The sequence below is a fragment of the Meles meles genome, chromosome 1 (assembly GCF_922984935.1).
Source record: "Meles meles chromosome 1, mMelMel3.1 paternal haplotype, whole genome shotgun sequence".
NCBI classification, from domain to species: domain Eukaryota; kingdom Metazoa; phylum Chordata; class Mammalia; order Carnivora; family Mustelidae; genus Meles; species Meles meles.
In genome coordinates, this window is record NC_060066.1 from 176,376,650 (window position 1) to 176,397,283 (window position 20,634).

The 20,634-nt window shown below is 35.1% G+C and overlaps 1 protein-coding gene across 3 annotated transcripts in view; it reads left to right on the forward strand.

Moving 5' to 3' along the window:
• Positions 1-20,634, forward strand: part of FAF1 (Fas associated factor 1) — a 495,897-nt gene that overhangs the window by 146,171 nt on the left and 329,092 nt on the right. For all 3 annotated transcript variants that reach the window (XM_046003527.1, XM_046003533.1, XM_046003539.1), the window contains exon 4: positions 3,444-3,646. In XM_046003527.1, the coding sequence (XP_045859483.1) occupies positions 3,444-3,646 (203 nt within the window). The remainder of the gene's footprint in view (positions 1-3,443; positions 3,647-20,634) is intronic.

The window sequence follows — 20,634 nt, forward strand, 5'->3', positions numbered from 1 at the left end:
GTACTCAGCTTTCACTGTAGTTATTTAAGCTGCAAAATTAAATTTTGTGTGTGATTCTCAGTAGGATCATACCCGGAGGATGGGAAATAATAAAGTGCTACTTCAAAAGCTTTAGCTTTCTTGTCATGGCTTGAACTGAACGTTAATAGCCCTAAGTGTGTCATTTTCTTCTGTTAAGCTTTCCATTAGAGTCAGAAGCAGCCAGCTCAAAGTCTTTATTTTGTCATTATTGCCACCATAATGGCCAAGTCAAATAATCATTTGTCCCCTTAGGTACTTGTTTTAATAGGTATGTGATCATAATGAACTATAAGTGATAGTTTAATTAATCATTATGCCAGTGCATACTCACTGGTATCCCATTTTCCATTGGCACGGAGCTCATCAGTATATTGAAGGTCAAGGATATAATCAAACCAGTAACTGAATCCCATTTCTGGGACACCTCCATTACCAATAAACAAATAAATAAATAAAAATTGGGTATTTCGAGTTTAATGTAGAATTGGTTACACAGGTGTGGAGAACTAAAAGAGCAGAAAAGTAAAACTGAAGTAACCTATGTATAGTAACTGCTTCAGGAAGTTACCACTCTTAGGTCTTGGTCAAGGGATTAACAGAATTTTCAAGCTCTGAAGAGCCTGTTAGACCTGAGTTAGGATCAGGCAGCTGTGGAATGCACACTGTCTAGCTGCTATTGGATGTCAGGAATCTGGTTATATGAATGCTGAAAAAAGCCAGGAGACTAAAAGCTATAGGATGATACTGATAGAAATATATGCAAATAGGAAGAAGGAAGGCTTTTGTCCTCTCTTCCTAACAAATGATCTCTATCTAGTATCCCCTATTTACAGAATCTATTGGGGAAACATACGCCAAAGGACGAATAGAATTTTGCAGAATGCTAGAATAGACAATAGAAGGATGAATTTTGAGTTAAGAAAACAGTAAGTCAGGGACCAGCCTGTTAATGTTAACTATTTTTCCGAGGTTCCTAGAAGTTGTGACAAAATTTAGAGATATGAAATATCATTGTACACATTCTCTTCATAGATACTTCAATAGTGGATTCCAACAGTGATATTCTTTCCTGCTTTGGACATTTTCTTTTCTATGTCTTACTTCTAAGATTAACTTTTCTTGAATCTAACAACTGGGAGAAAGTGTAGATTTTTGCCTTTGGATCAGTGATTACTAGAGTATCTGAACTCTAATCATTATTACCTACAATGAGAAATATTTGGAATCCAAAACACACATATGCAAATATTTATCAGAATCAAAAGTTTTGGGAAACAATACTTGGTTCTAAGTATTAAGTGCCACATACTAATCATTTGTATCCTATCCTATCCTGTCCTGTTCTTTAAAAGACAACCACAACGCACAAAATCAATTTTGTAATCTAAATTTGGTAAACACTAATCAGAGCAAAAGTGTGAAGTAAATATTTTCTCTTGAGTTGTCATAAGAATAGTGCTTATTTGTGGGTTTTTGGTCATTCTTGTTTTTGTTGTTCCTGTTCAGGTTCCCAATCTGTTGTTTTTTCCTTAAATTTACAGTGAGAAAAAAGATGTTTTAGAACTGAGCTTGTAGTTTTGGTGGTGGTGGAACATATGTACAATAATGGTGTTTCAATGGAAGCATTCTTTATGTACTCTTCTTCTTTACTTCTCCCTGTGAGGGGAAAAAGAAGTGACTATATATGATAAACTAAGTGAGAGAAAACTCAAATTCTTTAATAATTATTCCTTTGCTCACTAGTTTGTTAAATATTTAAGCACTTTCTCTGTAAAATCTTGAGCTCCAGGCAGAGGATACAGTCATTAAATGGACAAATGTGAACTTTGCCCTTCTGGAACTTCTATTCTCTGGGGGGTCTTAAATGTCAAATGATTTTAATATCAATTATAATTGGTAGTGGTGAGGAATTAGAACCAGTCTGAGGTAGTAAAACATGCTCTGAGTTGAAAAACATTAAATCTGAGATATGAAGGCTGAATATAATTAAGCTAGAAGAAAGATGGAATATTGGGATGAGATAGGAAAGAAAGAACATGCTTAGAAGGAATAATCTGTGTTCCCCTATGAAATGAGAAGGATCAAGGTGAGACAGAAGAAATGAAAGGCTGTTGTGACTGTTAATATAGAGAGATTGGAGATAGCCTAGCACAAGTTAAGACTGGGGAGGTAGATAGGATTTGGATCATATAGGGACTTATACACCTCTTTAGCTCTGTATGAAGAGCAGAGGGAAATATTGAAGAAAATGACATGAAGACATTTGCATAATTTCATTTTTGTGATGGTAAGGAATGATATTCAAGGGAGCAAGGGAACATTCAGAGAGATTAGTTAGGAGGCTGTTGTATCAGCCTGTGCAAGAGGTGCTTGTGGTCAGCTTCAGAGGGGAAAGGTGGATAATTTAACTAAAAGATTTTTAGATGGTAAAATTGAAAGGACTGACTAGATATGGGAGTTGTGAGAGAAGAAGTTATAAAGGATAAGGGCCAGAAGTTTCTGGCTTGGATAGCTGATATGAGGAATAATGGAGGGAGGATCAGGCTTGGGGAGACATAAATGAGTTAAACTTTGAATATACTGAGTTTGAGATCTTACCAGGTACCAGGCAGTGTGTTAAGCTTTTCACGCATTTATCTGACTTATTGTTGGGAAACAAGTATAATTAATTTTCCCATTTAACAAATGAGATAACTATTAAGTGGGCAGAACAAAGATTGTATTTCTATTTTTTAAGATTTTAACATGTTTAAGTGTTATTGAGAAGAATCTAGAAGAGAAGGTGATATTGAAGATACTGGAAAGGAAAAGTATACCATAATGTAAAGCTAATTAGAAGATGGTTTTAGATAGAATGATGTTGCCCCTGTTTTACAGAAAGAGAAAAAGAGTACATACGCTGGTTAGTTGGTGGATTCATTGTCAAAAAAGTAAGGGAATTTCATCTTGATGGCATCTGTTTTCTATGCAAAGCAGGGAAAAAATAATCTTTTAAGACTGAGGAGTACGATAGAATGGTGATTTAAGGATGGTTAATGTCTGAGTTTTGTGGAAAGTAGAGTTAATCAAATAATCTTTCAGAGAGCAAATGAAAGTGAATGAAGAAGACACTGTTCTTAATTCACAGAAAGTAATGTTCTACTAACATCAGAACAATATAAGGCAAAAATCTGATTAAATGCTAAATGATATGTATGATACTGCTAATAGACATAGAAAGACAAGGATGGGAGGGAGAGTAATGTGGCTTTCAGTTGCTAGGGAAGATTTTATGGAGGAAGTAAAACTTTAGTTAGGCCTTGATGCATAGGTAGGTAAGTTTGATTAGAAGACCAGCGCAAGCCAAGTATGGAATGGGTCCTTAGTGGTAATCTGTAATGATTTGGTTGATGATAATCTTTCTTTTTATGTCAATATTTCAGTGACTATGGAGGTGAGACTATACCAGGACCTGCATTTGATCCAAGTCACCCAGGTTCAGCTCCTGCTCCCTCTTCTTCTTCAGCATTTCGACCTGTAATGCCATCTAGGCAAATTGTAGAACGGCAACCTCGGATGCTGGACTTCAGGGTTGAGTACAGAGACAGAAATGTTGATGTGGTACTTGAAGACAGCTGTACTGTTGGTAAGGTTTTTCCTAGCATAAAGCCTTCATAAATAAATAATTCATTAGATAACATTTAGTTTATATTCTTTTCTTTTGAGTTGACTGCCAATAAGAAGGGAAAAAAGGCAAATTGAAACTGATGTTTTCCATACAGATAATTGTGCTTCATTTTGAAATACTGTGTTGATACTGAGGCAAGTTTGAGAATAATTCTTTTGTTCCACTTACATGGAATGGTATAAGATGCTGTTTTAGGACAGATGCAAATCAAACTTCTAAGTATATTGTGTGTTGTACTTTATAGCTGTAATTTATTCTGTTTTTATGCTATGGTTAATGAGAGATCAGGAATAAGACATGTTTCCATCATTCCTTCTCCTTGCCAGTTGAATAACTGCCAGTTGAATAATTGCTTCAATACTGTACTTTCAAAGGAAACTTAAAGTGTATGGCTGCCATTATTGGATAGATTTTACCCGATTCCTTTCCTTTTCTTTCCTTTCCTTTCCTTTTCCCTTCCCCTTCCTTCCCTTCCTTCCTTCCTTCCTTTCTTTTCTTTTTTTTTTTTAAAGATTTTATTTATTTATTTATTTGACAGATCACAAGTCGGCAGAGAGGCAGGCAGAGAGAGAGAGAGAGAGAGAGGAGGAAGCAGGCTCCCTGCTGAGCAGAGAGCCCGATGTGGGGCTCGATCCCAGGACCTTGGGATCATGACCTGAGCCGAAGGCACAGGCTTTAACTCACTGAGCCACCCAGGTGCCCCGCTTCCTTTCTTTTTTAAGGATTTTATTTATTTAACAGAGAGAGCACAAGCAGGCAGAGAGGCAGGCAGAGGAGCAGGGGAGGCAGGAGGAGCATGATGTGGGGCTGGATCCCAGGACTTTGGGATCATGACCTGAACCTAAGGCAGACGCTTAACCAATTCAGCCACCCAGGTGCCCCTATTTTCTCAGATTACTGTAGAGAAACTATGTTGTATTCATATTTGATTTGGATTACCTGACCCATTAATATAATTTTGCCTTAAATCTAAATTCCAGATATTTCTGAAATTTTGCCTTTGTTTTTTAAAGGAAGATTCTTGCCTGATTTTATTTAATTTTTTAATTGAGGTATATTACAGGGGCACCTGGGTGGTTTAGTAGGTTAAGCATCTGACTCTTGATCTCAGCTCAGGTCTTGATCTCAGGATTGTGAGAACAAGCTCTGCACTGGGCTCCAAGCTGGGCTTGGAGCCTATTTTAAAAAAAAGAAAAAAAGAAAAAAAAAGAGGTACATTGCAGAGAAAGGCAAAACTGTTAGAATATTGATCATTCTCAAACACTAATCAGATTGTTATTCCTTTACTTAAAGCCATTTAGAAACTTTCCATTGATTTGGGATGAAATTAAAATCTTTCATCATGACCTGTAAGTCCCTGGTTGGTCAGGCTTCTGCTACATCTCTGGTTTTCATTTGTTACCACTTTCATCCTTGTTCACCATGCCTAAGTTATTTTGGTGTTGTTTCAAGTTCTTAAATAGGTTATTAGCTCACTCAGGGCCTTTGTACATGTATCTGTTTCTGCCCAGATTTCATTAGTCCATTCATTTTTTCCCATGTTCATTCCCATGCCCCCATACACTCCCCTCCTTTTTTCCTTCAATTGTGCTAAAAAAAAAGAGCACATAATATGATATGTATCTTTTAACAAATTTTTAAATGTATAATTGGTAACTATATGCACATTGTTGTATAGCAGATCCCTAGAACTTTTTCATCTTATGTAATTAAAACTGTATCCATCAAATGGCAACTCCCCATTTTTCCTTTCTATCAGCCCTTGGCAACCAGCATTCTACTTTCTGCTTAGATGAGTTTGACTACTATAAATATATCATATAAGTGGAGTCATACAGTGTTTGTCCTTCTGTGTCTGGCTTATTTCCCTAAGTATAATATCCTCAAGTTTCATCCATGTGGTATAGCATATTACAAGATTTTCTTCTTTTTTTTAAATGCTGAATAGTAATCCATTGTATGTATATACTACATTTTCTTTATCCATTCACTCATCCATGGACATTTAGGTTGTTTTCACCTCGTGGATATTATGAATAATGCTGCAGAGAACATGGGTTTACAAATACCTCAGGATCCTACTTGCAATTTTTTTGGATATATACCCAAATGTGGAATTATTGGATTGTATGTGGTTCTATTTAATTTTTGGGGGAATGTCCATATTCTTTTCCATAATGGGTGTACCATTTTAACATTCCCACCCATATAAAATGCATAAGGGTTCCAATTTCTCCACATCCTTGCCAGCACTTGCTATTTTATGTTTTGTTTTGATTTATAATGGCTTTTTTTAAAAAATAAACAGGTATGAGGTGATACCTTATGGTTTTGATTTGGATTTCCATGATCATTAGTGATGTTGAGCATCTTCTCGTATACTTGTTGGTTATTTGTATGTCTTCTTTAGAGAAATGCTTATTCAGGGCCTTTACCCATCTTTAAATCAGGTTATTTACTTTTTTGCTTTTGAATTATAGGATTTATTTATTTTGAATATCAACTCCTTATCAAATATATGCTTTGCAAATATTTTCTCCTTTACAGTCTCATTGACTGTTTCCTTTGCTGCGTTAAAGCTTTTTAGTTTAATCTAGTCCCACTTGTCTATTTTACTTTTGTTGCCTTTGCTTCTGGAATCATATCCATGAAATCATTGCCAGGACCAATGGTGAAGCTTTTGCTTTATATTTTCTTCTATGAGTTTTATAGTTTCAGAACTTATGTTTGAGTCTTTAACCCGTTTTAAGTCAAGATTTGTGTATGCAGTAAGGGTCCAATTTCATCCTTTGGCCTGTAGAAACCGAGTCCCCCCCAACCCCCGACACTCACCATTTATTAAAAAGACTATCCTTTCTCCATTGTGTAGACTTGGCATTCTTGTCAAATCATTTGACACATATGCATGGATTAATTTCTGGACTTGCTGTTCTGTTCGATGGCTCTGTATGTTTTTCTTTATGCCAGTACATACTGTCTTGATTACTTTGTAAAATGTTTTGAATTCAGGCAGTATGAGGCCCTCAGCTTCATTTTTCTTTCTCAAGATTGTTTTGGCTATATAGGGTCCTTTGTGGTTCCTTATGAATTTAACACTGTTTCCTGCAATAATGTCTGCAAAGATGCCATTGGGATTTTGATAGGGATCATATTGAATCTGTAGCTTGCTTTGGATGGCATAGATATTTTAACAATATTAAGTCTTCCAATCCATGAACATGTGATGTCTTTTCATTGGTTTCTTCTGTACTTTCTTTTAATATTGTTTTTTGTTTTCATTGTACAAATCTTTTGCTTTCTTGGTTAAGTTTATTCCTGTGTATTATTGTTTCTGATGGTATTGTAAATGAGATTGTTTTATTAGTTTCCTTTTTAGATTACTTGTTAGTGTAGAGAAATATAACTAGTTTTTGCGTATTAATTTTGTTTCTTGTAACTTTGCTAGATTTGTTTATTATTTCCATCAGCTTTTTTAAAAATGGAATCTTAGGGTTTTCTACATATAATATTATCTGGAAACATAATTTTATTTCTTGCTTTCTGATTTGGATGCTTTTTCTTTCTTTTTATTGCCTAATTGCTCTGGCTAGGACTTCAGATATTCTGATGAATAAAAGTGGCAACAGTGGGCATTCTTGCATTGTTTGTGATCTTTAGAGGAAAAGAGTTTAGTTTTGAGTATGAGTACCATTGAGTATGATATTAGCTGTGGACATTTCATATATAGCCTTTATTATGTTGCAGTAATTTTCTTCTGTTTCTGGTTTGCATATTTTTATCATGAATTGGTGTTGAATTTTGTTGAATGCTTTTTTGGCGTCTTTTGAGATGATCTTGTAACATTTTCCCCTTCATTTTGTTAATATGATGTATCACATTGATTGATGGATTCCATATGTTAAACCATCTTTGCTTCACATATATAAATTTCATTTGGTTATGGTGTTTGATCTTTCTAATGTCCTGTTGAATTTGGCTTTCTAATATTTTGTTGAGGATTTTTGCATTCATATTCATCAGGGTAATGTTGGCTTATAGCTTTTATTCTTGTTCTTGTAGTGTCTCTGTTTGGCTTTGGCATCAGGGTAATATTGACTTCATAAAATGAATTTGGAAGTGTTCTTTCTAATTTTGGGGATTAGTTTGAGAAAGAGTTACTTTAATTTTTCTTATGTTTGGTAGAATTCTCTTTTGAAACCAACTGGTGCTGAATTTTTTTGTTGGGAAGTTTTTCTTTGTTGGGAAGTTCATTACTGATTCAGTCTCTTTACTAGTTATAGATTTATTTAGATTTTCTATTTCTTCAGATTCAGTCTTTGTAGGTTATACGTTTCTATGAATTTATCCATTTCTACCAGGTTATCCCATTTGTTGGCATATAATTGTGTATAGTAGTCTATATTCATATTATTTCTGTGAAATCAATTGTAATGTCTCTCTCTTTCTGCTTTTACCGAGTCTTCTTTATTTTCTTAGTTTAGGCTAAAAGTTTATCAGTTTTCTTGATCTTTTCTAATATCAACTCTCAGTTTTGCTGATTTTTTAAAATTATTTTTTCTATTCTCTTTTAATTTCTGTTCTAATCTTTATTATTTCCTCCCTTTTTCTAACTTTGAGCTTAGCTTTTTCCTTTTTTTAAAGTTACTTGAGGTGTATTAAGTTGTTTATTAGATCTTTCTTGTTCTTCTTTTTTTTTTAATGTAGGCATTTACTGCTATAAACTTTCCTGCTTTTCCTACATCCCTGAAGGTTTTTTTTTTGGTATGTTGTATTTTTGTTTGCATTTGTCTCCAGATGTTTTTTAAATTCTCTTTTGATTTTTTTCTTTGATCTTTTGGTTGTTTAAGCATATGTTGTTTAATTCCAGAATTTTCCAGGATAGATGACATGTTAGATCACAAAACAAGTCTTTTTTTTTTTTTTAAAGATTTATTTCTATTCTACAGATTTTTATTTATTTATTTGGGAGAGAGAGAGAGAGAGCATGAGCAGGGGAAGGGGCAGAGGGAGAAACAGATTCTGTGCTGAGCAGGGAGTCCGATGTGGGGCTCAGTGTCAGGACTCCAGGATCATGACCTGAGCCAAAGGCAGCTGATTAACCAGCTGAGCTACCTGGGCACCCCTAAAGGTTTATTTATTTATTTGGGAGAGAGAGCATGGGGGAAGTCGAAGAGGGAGAGAATCTCAAACAGACTCCTTGCTGAGCATGGGCCCTGGAACAGGGCTTGATTTCATGACCCTGAGATCATGAGCTGAGCCGAAATCGAGAGTTGGTTGCTTAACCAACTGAGCCATGTAGGTGCCCCAGGTCACAAACAAGTCTTAATAGATTTAAGAAGATTGAAATCATATCAAGAATATTTTCCTACTATAGTATAATGAAACTAAAAATCTATAGTAGTTTCCTTTTGCTTCCTTCTTCTTAAATTCATTAAGACTGATTTACAACCTAACATGGCATCCACTCTTGAGAACGTTCCATGTGTGCTTGTATTTTGCTGCTTTTCAGTGTAACGTTTTGTATGTGTCTGTTAGGTTCATTTGGTGTACAGTGTTGTTTGAGTCTTATGTTTGCTTATTGATCTTCTGTGTGGAAGTTTCATCAATTATTGAAATCCCCTACTATTACGATGTTGTTGTGTGTTTCTCCCCTCAGCTCTGTCATTGTTTGCTTCATGTATTGTGTGCTTTGATGTTGGGTACATGTGTATATAATTGTTACACCTTCCTAGGGAATTGACTCAAAATTTTATCATTACATTATGTCCTTTCTCTCTGGTGAAAGTTTTTGACTTAGACTCTATTTAGTCAATGTAAGTATGGCCACCATATTCTGTTTTGGTTACCATTTGCATAGAATATTTTTTCTATCCTTCCATCATTCTGTGTCCATGAATCTCAAGTGAATCTCTTGTAGATACATATAGTTGTATTTCTTTTTTAAAATCCATTCAGCCTGTGTCTTTTGTCTATGGAGTTTTATCCAATTACATTTAGAGTAATTACTGGTAGGAAAGGACTTGCTATCTTTATTTTGTTTATTATTTCCTTTGTCTTGTGGCTTTTGTTCCCTCTTTCTCTTGCCATCTTCCTTTGTGTTCATTGATTTTTTTTTTTGTAGTATCATGCTTTGATCTTTGTTCCATTTTGTGTGTGTGTGTGTATGTGCATGTGTGTATTTTCTGTAGCTGTGTTCTTTCTGTCTTCTAATCTTCTCTGTTACCTTTGTAGTTACCATGGGGCTTACATAAGACATAGTTTTGTTTGTTTGTTTGTTTGTTTTTTAAGATTTTATTTATTTACTTGACAGACAGAGATCACAAGTAGGCAGAGAGGCAGGCAGAGAGAGAGGAAGGGAAGCAGGCTCCCTGCTGAGCAGAGAGCCCGATGCAGGGCTCGATCCCAGGACCCCGGGACCATGACTGACCCGAAGGCAGAAGTAACCCACTGAGCCACCCAGGCACCCCAGACTAGTTTTAATAATCTATTTTAACCTGCTAACTTCAGTCATCTATAAAACTAGTCTTTATTTCTTCCCTTCATTATTGATATCACAAATTACATCCTTTCATATTATGTACCATTAATATTTTGTAGTTATATTTATTTTGTATGCTTTTGTCTTTTAGCTTCTGTACCAAATTAAGTGATTAATTACTACTGTTACAATATTCTGTACTTGTCTAGAGTGTTTTATAGTTGTCTATATATTTACCATTAACAGCTTTATACTCCTGTGTTGATATTTAGTATCTTTTTGTTACAACTGGAGTACTCTCTTTAGTATTTCTTTTAAGGCAGTGTTGAACTTTCTCAGCTTTTGTTTATCTGGGGAAATTTTTTATTTGTCCTTGATAGATGAAGATCAGTTTTCCTGGATATAGTATTCTTGTTTGGTAGTTTTTTTCTTTCAGCACTTTTAATATATCATTTTATCCCCTCTGGCCTGCAAAATTTCAGTTAAAAATCTGCTGATACTGGGAGCTCCCTTTATGTGATGAGCTTTTCACTTATTGCTTTCAAATTCCTTTTTGTCCTTTAATTCAACAACTTGATTTTAATGTGATTATTATTTTTTGGGTCCTTTATGCTTTATGAATCTGTTTCCTACCCCAGATTTGGGAAGTGTTCACTGTTATTTCTTCAAATAAGCCTTCTGTTCCTTTGTCTTATTTTTTGCAACTCCCATAATGCATATATTGGTCTTTTAATGGTTTCCCATTAGTCCTCTGGCTTTTTTCACTCTTTCTCTTACCTTTTTTCTTTTTTCTCTTCCGATTGGATAATTTCAAATGACTTGTCTTCAGGTTTACATATTCTTTCTTCTGGTTGATCAAGTCTGTTGTTGAGCCGCTTTAGTGACTTTTCAATTCAGTTATTATATTCTTTAGCTCCAAAATATGCTTGGTTTTTTTTTTTTTATAACTTTCTCTTTCTATAAGTTGATATATTTTTTTTAAAGATTTTATTTATTTATTTGACAGAGAGAGATACAAGTAGGCAGAGAGGCAGGCAGAGAGTGAGAGGGAAGCAGGCTCCCTGATGAGCAGAGAGCCCGATGTGGGACTCGATCCCAGGACCCTGAGATCATGACCTGAGCCGAAGGTAGCGGCTTAAACCACTGAGCCACCCAGGCGCCCTATAAGTTGATATTTAAAATGAATTTATAATTTTATAATGACCAAAACCCATCTACTGATATTTGAAAAATAGTTTTGTTTATTTTTACAATAGTAATTAGTCAGAATTGGCCCTGCTTATTGTTCATATAGATTTTCAATAATATTACTAAGGCATTGGTGTGTTAGTAGGAAACCCCTTATATAGGGTCTACTAGACTTTACTTTCCTAGTTTAGTGATGAATATATTTATTATAGGGGAAATGTGGCTGAGTAGTTAACATTGTCTCATTTCAAAGTGACCTGATTCTTTTTGTTGTTGGAATATTTGGTATATGGTGAAAGTAAATGGATCACTTGAACCACGCTTTTCGTTGGTTTACTCAGTTGGAGTGAAATCACTGCTTATTTCAAAGATGGTGGTCAGAAATGCTGGCTTCTCTGGATGTTATTGTCCTACTTTAATTCTGTCTGAGTCTGGAGGATAGTCTATGAAACTGTTTTATAGCTTTGTTATAAAAACATGTGATAGAATTTCCAGAAAACACATTTGTTAATCTGTTTGCTTTATAATTAATTGTAAAAGCAGACTTAAAGAGTAGAAAGTCAAGTCATCATTCTGTTTGAAAACAAATGAAATAGTTATAAACATAGAAATAAAATATGATTCAGAAGAGTTTATATACAGTTACGGTACAATTCATAGCTTCTCCTTCTTCTAATTATTCCAGTTTTTATGAATTGAATTGCATGCCAGTCAAAGAATCATATCATGCATCTTCTCTGTGTTCACTGTTAAGTTTGTTAATATACATCACTGTGGAAGTTATGTGCAGAGATACTTGGGACTTAATGGAAAATTTTTTCTTCTTTCACTGCATTTGGTTGATTAAGTTCTGTTTTCTAGTAATATATGAATTCTTCCTTTATTTTTATGACCTCTGTTACAGTTCAGGAGTTAATCTCTTTCATGAATTATTTTATTTTTTAAAGATTTTATTTATTTATTTGACAGACACAGTGAGAGAGGGAACAGAGGTGGGGGAAGTGGGAGAGGGAGAAGCAGGCTTCCTGCTGAGCAGGGAGCCTGATGCAGGGTTCAATCCTAAGACCCTGGGATCATGACCTGAGCCAAAGGCAGATGCTTAATGACTGAACCACCCAGGTGCTCCTCTTTCATGAATTATTAACATAATTCCTCCAATTTCTATTCTTTCATTTTCTTTATTTCTCTAGTCTGTATTACATACTTGTCCTATAGTGATGTTTCTAGAAAGTAAATCTTTTTTTTTTTTTTTTTAATTTTTTTTTTCTTTTTTTTTTTTTTTTTACAGATAGAGAGAGAGAGAGAGAGAGATTACAAGTAGGCAGAGCAGCAGCCAGAGAGGGGAGGAAGCAGACTCCCTGCCAAGCAGAGAGCCCGATACGGGGCTCGATCCCAGAGACCCTGAGATCATGACCTGAGCTGAAGGCAGAGGCTTAACCCACTGAGCCACCCAGGCGCCCCTAGAAAGTAAATCTTAAAGATCTTTCAGTGGTTCTTTATTTCCTATATTCTATTTGATTTGCCCCTCCTTGTGTGAGAAAACTCACGCATATTTTAATATTACATGTAAACATCTCTTCTTTGTGAAGCCTTTCCTAACCTCCATGGAAATAGTTAAGTTGATTTAATCATGGATTTTTTTTTTCCTAAAGATTTTATTTATCTATTTGACAGGCAGAGATCACAAGTATGCAGAGAGGCAGGCAGAGAGGGGGGAAAAGCAGGCTCCCTGCTGAGCAGAGAGCCTGGCACAGGGCTCTATCCCAGGACCCTGAGATCATGACCCGAGCTGAATTCAGAGGCTTAACCCACTGAGCCACCCAGATGCCCCTCATTCGTGGATTTCAAAACATCTTACTCTTTCTTTGTCTTTCAGGTTTCCTTTGTCCATGTTAACTTCTCAAACTGAGAGACTAGGTCCTATTCTTCTCTAAATTCTCCAAGCACAGTGATTAGTACAGAGCAATATCTGCTGAGAAAATAAATGGTTCAGTAAATGAGCATATGTATGTATTTGTTTATTTATTAAAATATTTACCATAGGAAAATGTAAAAGTATGTTCAGTAAAGTTTAGGTGACCTGAAATATAATTATTAAATACTTTATATACATAGTCCAACTTACTGTTATTAAGAAATTGGATAAATAGTAATTTTTCTCTGTATGTATAAATGTTAAAATGCAAAGAGATGCTAAATAAGATCCAGTTTTCTATGTTATTATCAGGAAGACTCCGCAATGTGTAAAGAAAGCCTAAAGGCAGCCAACAACTTTATATCATAGTGACACCTAGTGGTAATTATATTAGTCTGTTAATATTTTTAGTTTGTTATTTATTTATTTGTTTATTTCTGCAGTTTTGTTTTATTACAGAATCCTTCTGGGGTTTCTTAAATAAATTTAAAGACTATTTTTAAGACACTGTTTTTTCTATAAAATATCATCTAGTGTAAAGTAGTATGATCTCGAGTGTAGGAATTATTGTGTATTTTTATGCCTATAATATATAGCACTGGATTTAACCTAACATACAGGTATTTATTCAATTAAGTTTGTTGAACTAGTGCTGCCAGCAAATCTGCTTTTGCTGGGCCTATCCAGCATATCCTTAGTTTTATTTCTGGAATGGAAAATAGAAAAATAAGTCTGTCATTAGTTTAACCATTTGCCTCATTTTCTTTTCTGTTTTTAATCTACTTTCTGAAAACTGCTTTTATTATATTGGATAACATTCTAGTTTAAATGAGTCAGATTGAGTATAGAAAGAGTTAAAACATTTAGCAAGCACATTTTGAGCCTAAAAAGTGGTTTAGGATATTTCAAACTAGTTTTGCTCTTGAATCTATGAACTTAGTTTCCAGTCTTGACTCTGTAACTCAGATTAACCATGTAATTTTTGGCATATGCCTTTACCCCTCTATGTTCAGCCACCCTTTATGAATAATAACCACTATATAAGTGATTTTTGTTGTTATTAGTGCATGTGAAAGGAGAGAAAGAGTAGCAATCTTAACTTGTCTTACACATGTTGTAAGCCTGAAATGACAAGAGGATTGATCATAGCTTGTATTTGTTGGGGGGAAAGGTGTTTGCAAATGTTGTGCATTAGTTGCTTTGTTCTTTGGTCCATCCACAAACTGATATTTATTGCCTCCATGCCAACAATTGTGCACTTCCCAAATTATTTATAAGATCCTTTCAATACCTAAATAAGAGCATCTCAAATTGGGCCTTAATGTGCATAGTTATTTTTTATTCATGTGTTAGGAATGTATCTTAAACTTAGCTTCACATTTCTAAATACTGTATTTTCAGTAAAAATCTTTTTTTTGAGAGGCGTATTTTTCTCTTCTGCCATTATTAAGTCTGCTCTTAACAGTTTGGTATAGAGTTTAAGGTTACCATTTTATAAAAAACTTTTAAGCTTTATTTAAAAATTATTTTTCCCTCAACTACTTTTATCACTCATGTCATTTTTTTTGTTTGTTTTCAAAACAGAAATGAAGATCAGAATCACAGACTTAGGATGTTTTCTAACATCTTATTTTGTACCACTTATCTTTCAGTCTCCTCTTCCTCTGATAATTCCCTATCACCTGCCTTTGAAAGACTCTAAGATGACTTTTGAAAAAAAATTATTTATTTATCTATCTACCTATCTGTGAGAGAGAAAGAGAGAGCGAGCGAGAGAGCGAGTACACATATGCACAAGCAGGGGGATAAGCAGGCTCCCTGCTGAGCAAAGAGTGTGATGTGATACTTGATCCCAGGACACTGGGATCATGACCTGAGCTGAAGGCAGGTGCTTAACTGACTGAGCCACCCAGGTATCCCTTTATTCATTTTTTAATACAGACACACACACACAGACACACACATACATATAATCATATTACCTGTTATACACCAGCCACTATGCTCACTATACTTGGTTCCTATACAACACTTACAACAATACCACGAGGCAGTCATTGTTATCCCTGTTTCAAAGATGAGTAAACTGAAGCTCAGAGAATTCCTAAATCACAAATTCAGTCTTAAACTGAATCTAGAACTCGTGATCTTTCCAATGAAATAATTTCTGTTATGAAAGTAGATAGTGCTATGAGGTATTGAAAAGGAAGATTCCGTTTTAACTGGCATCTTGGGAGATGGGAAGGGATGGTGAGGGTGGTCGGGAAAGATTTCAGACAGACCAACTTATGAACTATGAACCAAAATATGTTATGTGGATGTAGTCGTTGGCTAGTTTATTCTAGGTGAGGAAAGCACAGAAGCAGGAATGATAATGGGGTGTCTGGTGGACTAATGAGGAATAATGCAGTCTTGAGCATGATTCTGGGGTTGTGGTCCTAAGTTGAATAGTTCACTTCAGTGGAACCTCTCCTTTTCCACCGGTGACAGATTTATGCTACACTTCCTCCCCTGAGGCTGCCTTAGTTCCTGCCTCTGCCCTTTTGTACTCATTGACTTAATATTTTCACATTACTTTGAGATAGCCAGAAACTGAATCCCCACTTTATAGTTGTGAGAACTGACAAAAGAGAATAAGTGATTTACTGGTTCTTGGAGATTAATGACAGTGGAGGGATCTATAAAAACTTCCTAGTTTTTACTAGAAAAAAAAGCAGTATTTTATACATATTTTTCTTATGGTCATCTAGTGCATTCTTCAGTACTTTTAGAAATGTAATGCTTATTAATTTTAAGGCATTACTTCATTTCTTCAGCAATTCTGAAATTTTATAAATAAAAACATTTTATACATCAACCACATGCAAAAAAGAGGTTGCATGTGTTTGTTTTTCCTTATTTTGAGTTGCCACCTATAAGCTCCATTCCTTTGATCTCATTCTTCTTTCAGAGACAGACCTCACAAGGTAAATATATTTTCTGTCTTGATGATTCTTCAGCTATTAAAGACAGTACTGGGTTTTTTTTCTTCCCATTTCTTCAGGCTAAACATCTTTAGTTCATTCAACCATCCCAGAGTTGAATTGAAATTAAAATACATACTGTATGGGAATATAATGTATAAAGTATAGTGTTTATAGTTAACAATGTTGTATTTATATTTGAAATTTGCAAAGAGAATAGCTTTTTAAAGTTTTCATCACAAGAAAACAATTATAATTATATGAGGTAAGTCATGTTAACTAAAGTTGTGCTAATTTGTAACATACATGCATATCAAATCGTTATGTTGTACACCTTGAACTAATGTATCAATTATATCTTAATAAAATGAAAAAATGTATACTATAGATGCTAATTGTTGTTAGTCATATTTTCTCAGGTATCACTTTCAGATACTTCTCCATTTTTAGAATTATGATTCATTTTAGGAGGTCAGTGTACTGCATAGACAGTGTGACAGTCATATGAATGCCCACCTTGGGTTGAGAGATCATAGTTGATCTAACCTCTTCTTTGATTGAGGAATGTCATTTCTTTCTTTTTTACCCCCTTTTTAAAGATTTTATTTATTAGAGAGAGAGAGAGAGAGAAAGAGAAAACACAAGTGGGGGAGGGGAGAGGAGGAGCAGAGGGACAAGCTGGCTCCTTGGTGAGCATGGAGCCCAACAAAGGGCTTGATCCCAGGACCCTGAAATCATGACCTGAGCTGAAGTCAGATGCCTAATGGCGTCACCCAGGCACCCCAGAGGCATGTCATTTCTATTAGTGTAACTTCTGTTAGTTTTGGGAACCACTGTTTCATGATGTTTCAGAGTCTCACACTGAGATGGTGATTGGTATTACTTCCTGCCCTGTGCTTACTCTGTTTATCTTTGTAAAGCAATTGTTTTATGGTTTCTCAACAAGTCCGTTATCCTGTTAGACTGTGAGTTCTTTAAAGACAGACAGACATTCTTCTTATTTTTATGTTGTGCTTGGTGCTTAGCAATAGTAGGCATCAATAGATATTTGTTGAATGGCTTTTTGGGATAATGGGATTAGCGATGGTCTGATACTAAAACTTGTAGCTTAAAAATATCTTATCCATGGGGCATCTGGGTGGCTTACTTGGTTGAGCGTCTGACTCTTGATTTCGGCTCAGGTCTGATGTCAGGGTCATGAGTTGAGCTCCAGGTTGGGCTCCATGCTGGGCATGGAGCCTGCTTAAGATTCTTTCTCCCTGTCTCTCTACTCACCACCCAAAAAAACCTCCCAAATCTTATCCTGTTCTTCTTCCTTTCTTTTAGTTTGCAATGTTTTCTTGCTAAGGACTTCATTTTCTGCAGTCCTAAGCCCCGTATGACTTGAATTTCTGATTAGTTCAGACTGTTCTATTCCCTTTTCTAAGACCAGCATGTTTGCCATCTTAGTGGACTGGAGTCTAAAGAAGAGAAAGCAATAGGAAAATTTATGACATTGCTAGTTATTACCTCTTCTGTCAACCCAACGATCTCCTGTAAAAATTTAATTCATGTTGGCATTTTAGGATTGTTGTACTTTTGAGCTGATCCTCTTCCCTCCACTTCTCTCCGACCCTCTCTCCCTTTCAGTTGTTTATGCCATTAGAGGATATTAGACTATCCCACTAATAGATTTGGTTTGGAAACTTTTTTACAAGCTTAGAAAATATGTTTGAGTTTGGTGAGGACCAAAGAGACTTAGCCATACTTTACTTAATTCTTGGTCCCAAAATATAAAGATTTTTAGGATATGTGATAACCCAAGAAAAATAGAATAAATTACCTAGCCCTCTTTTCTTGGCTGGTCATTGCAGTAACTCAAACCCTGATATAAAATAACATCAACCATAATTTCTCTAGGATTCCTAGGCATGTAGAAAGTTTGAAATTTTTGTTTATTTTGTTTTTCCTAATCAGATTAGATCCTTTGCCATTTAACTATTCTGTTGCAGAAATACCAAGCCTCAATCAGATAGCCTCCTAATGATTTTCTCTACCTCTAGTCTTTCTCCATTCTAGCTGATTCTTCATGTTCTTGCTCTACTTGTATTTGTTTACATGTTTATTTAAAGTTTATTCACTCAAAAAGTATTTTCTACTCTGATCCAGGTACTATATTCAAGCCTAGAGATAGAATGGAAAAGAAAACAGCCCTGGCACTTGTTTTCATAAAACTTACAGTCTAGTGAAGGATATAGATATAATCAATTTATAAGGAATAATTTGCAACTTATGTTAAATGATCTCTCAAAAATATAATCATGTCACTCCTGTGATTGAAAAAATCTCATGTACCTTCTCAACAGGTTAAAAAAGAAAAACTGTATGATCATTTCAACATATATAGAAAAAGCATTTAACAAAAAATTCAGTGTCCATTTGAAAAAAACTCTCCAAAATTAGAAGTAAAAGTAGATTCCTCAACCTGATAAAAGACATTTCTAGAAATCCTATACTTAGTATACTTAATGGTGAAAGATTAAATCCTTTCTCCCTAAGATGGAGAACAAGGCAAGAATGTTCACTCCTACCACTTCTGTTCAACATTGTCATTCAAAACATTATCATTTGAAAATGACAGAATAATCAATGTAGAAAACCCCCAAGAATCTACAGAAAAGCTACTAGAAACAATAATTGAATTTAGTAGTCATAAGATGCAAAGTCGCTATAGAGAAATCAGTATTTCTTTACACTGTAATGAACGATTAGAAACTAAAATTAAAAAAATACTTTTTAAAAATATCATTTACAAAAAAGACTGAGGGATAAATTTGGCAAAGAATATGTAAGGCCTTACACTAAGAACTGTAAGACATTGCTGAGAAAAATCAAAACTAAATAAACGGAGTATTATCTTGTTCATGAATTGTAAGACCTCAATATTGTTAAAATGTCACTTTTCCTCACATTAATCTATAAAATCAGTGTAATTCCAATAAAAATTCTAGTTTTTTAAAATAAAAGAATCGATGAGTTGATCCTTTTTTTCTTTAAGATTTTATTTGTCAGAGAAAGTGAGCAAGTGCACAAGCAGGGGCGTGGCAGGCAGAGGGAGAAGCAGACTCCCTGCTGTTCAAGGAGCCTGATGCTGGACTTGATCCAACCTGAGCCAGAGGCAGACACTTAACTGACTGAGCCATCCAGGCATCCCATAATGAGTTGATTCTAATATTTATATTAAAATGAAAATGGTATAGAGTAGTTAAAACAGTTTTGAAAAAAGAACAAACTTTGATGTCTCCATACCACATAATTTTTTTTAAAGATTTTATTTATTTATTTGACACAGAAAGAGATTACAAGTAGGCAGAGAGACAGGCAGAGAGAGAGGAAGGGAAGCAGGCTCCCTGACCAGCAGAGAGAGCCCTATGTGGGGCTCGATCCCAGAACCCCGGGCTCATGACCTGAGCAGAAGGCAGCGGTTTTAACCCACTGAGCCACCCAGGTGCCCCCATACCACATAATTTTAAGACCGATTGCGAGACAGTAGCCATGACAGTATTTTTTTTATTATTTGCAAAGAAAGATAGACAAACAGATCATTGAAATAGAGCAGAGAGTCCAGAAATAGACCCTACATTTACCTGATTAATTCAACTCTGTAGGAATAGATAGTCTTTAAAAAAAAAAAATGGAGCTGGCACAATTGGACATCTAAATGCAAAAAAAAAAAAAGGAGGCTGCAGCAGCATTAGCAGTAGCAACTTAAACTTTACACTACATACCAGAATTAATCTCAAATAATTCACAAGCTGAAGTTTAAGAGATGAAATTGTAGAATTTGTGAAAGAAAATCTTGGAGACTTTGGGTTAGGCAAAGATTGTTTCTTCCCCAAATAGAACACAAAAAGTACAAACTCTAAAAGGAAAATTAAAATACTGAACTTCATCAAAATTTACACACACTGCTGTTTGAAAGACATTCATTCTTCTTCTTCTTCTTTTTTTTTTTTTTTTAAAGATATTATTTACTTGAGAGAGAGAAAGGGAGAGCTTATGCAGGCAGGGTGAAGGGTAGAGGGATAGACAGAGAATCTCAAGCAGACTCCCTGCTGGTGTGGAGCCTGAAGCAGAGCTTGATCTCATAACCCTAAGATTGTGACCTGAGCCGAAACCAGGAGCTAGATGCTTAACTGACTGAGCCATCCAGGCACACGGAAAGACATTAATTCTTAAGAAAATGAAAAGATAAACTGAAGACTTGGAGAAAGTAATGCAAAACACATACTTTATAAAGGACTTGTATCCAGAATATCTGAAGAATTCTCAAAACTCAATCCTAAGAAAACAAAAAATCCAATAAAGGGCAAGAGATTCTAATGGATACGTCATCTAAGAAATCATAGAAAGTAATCATGTG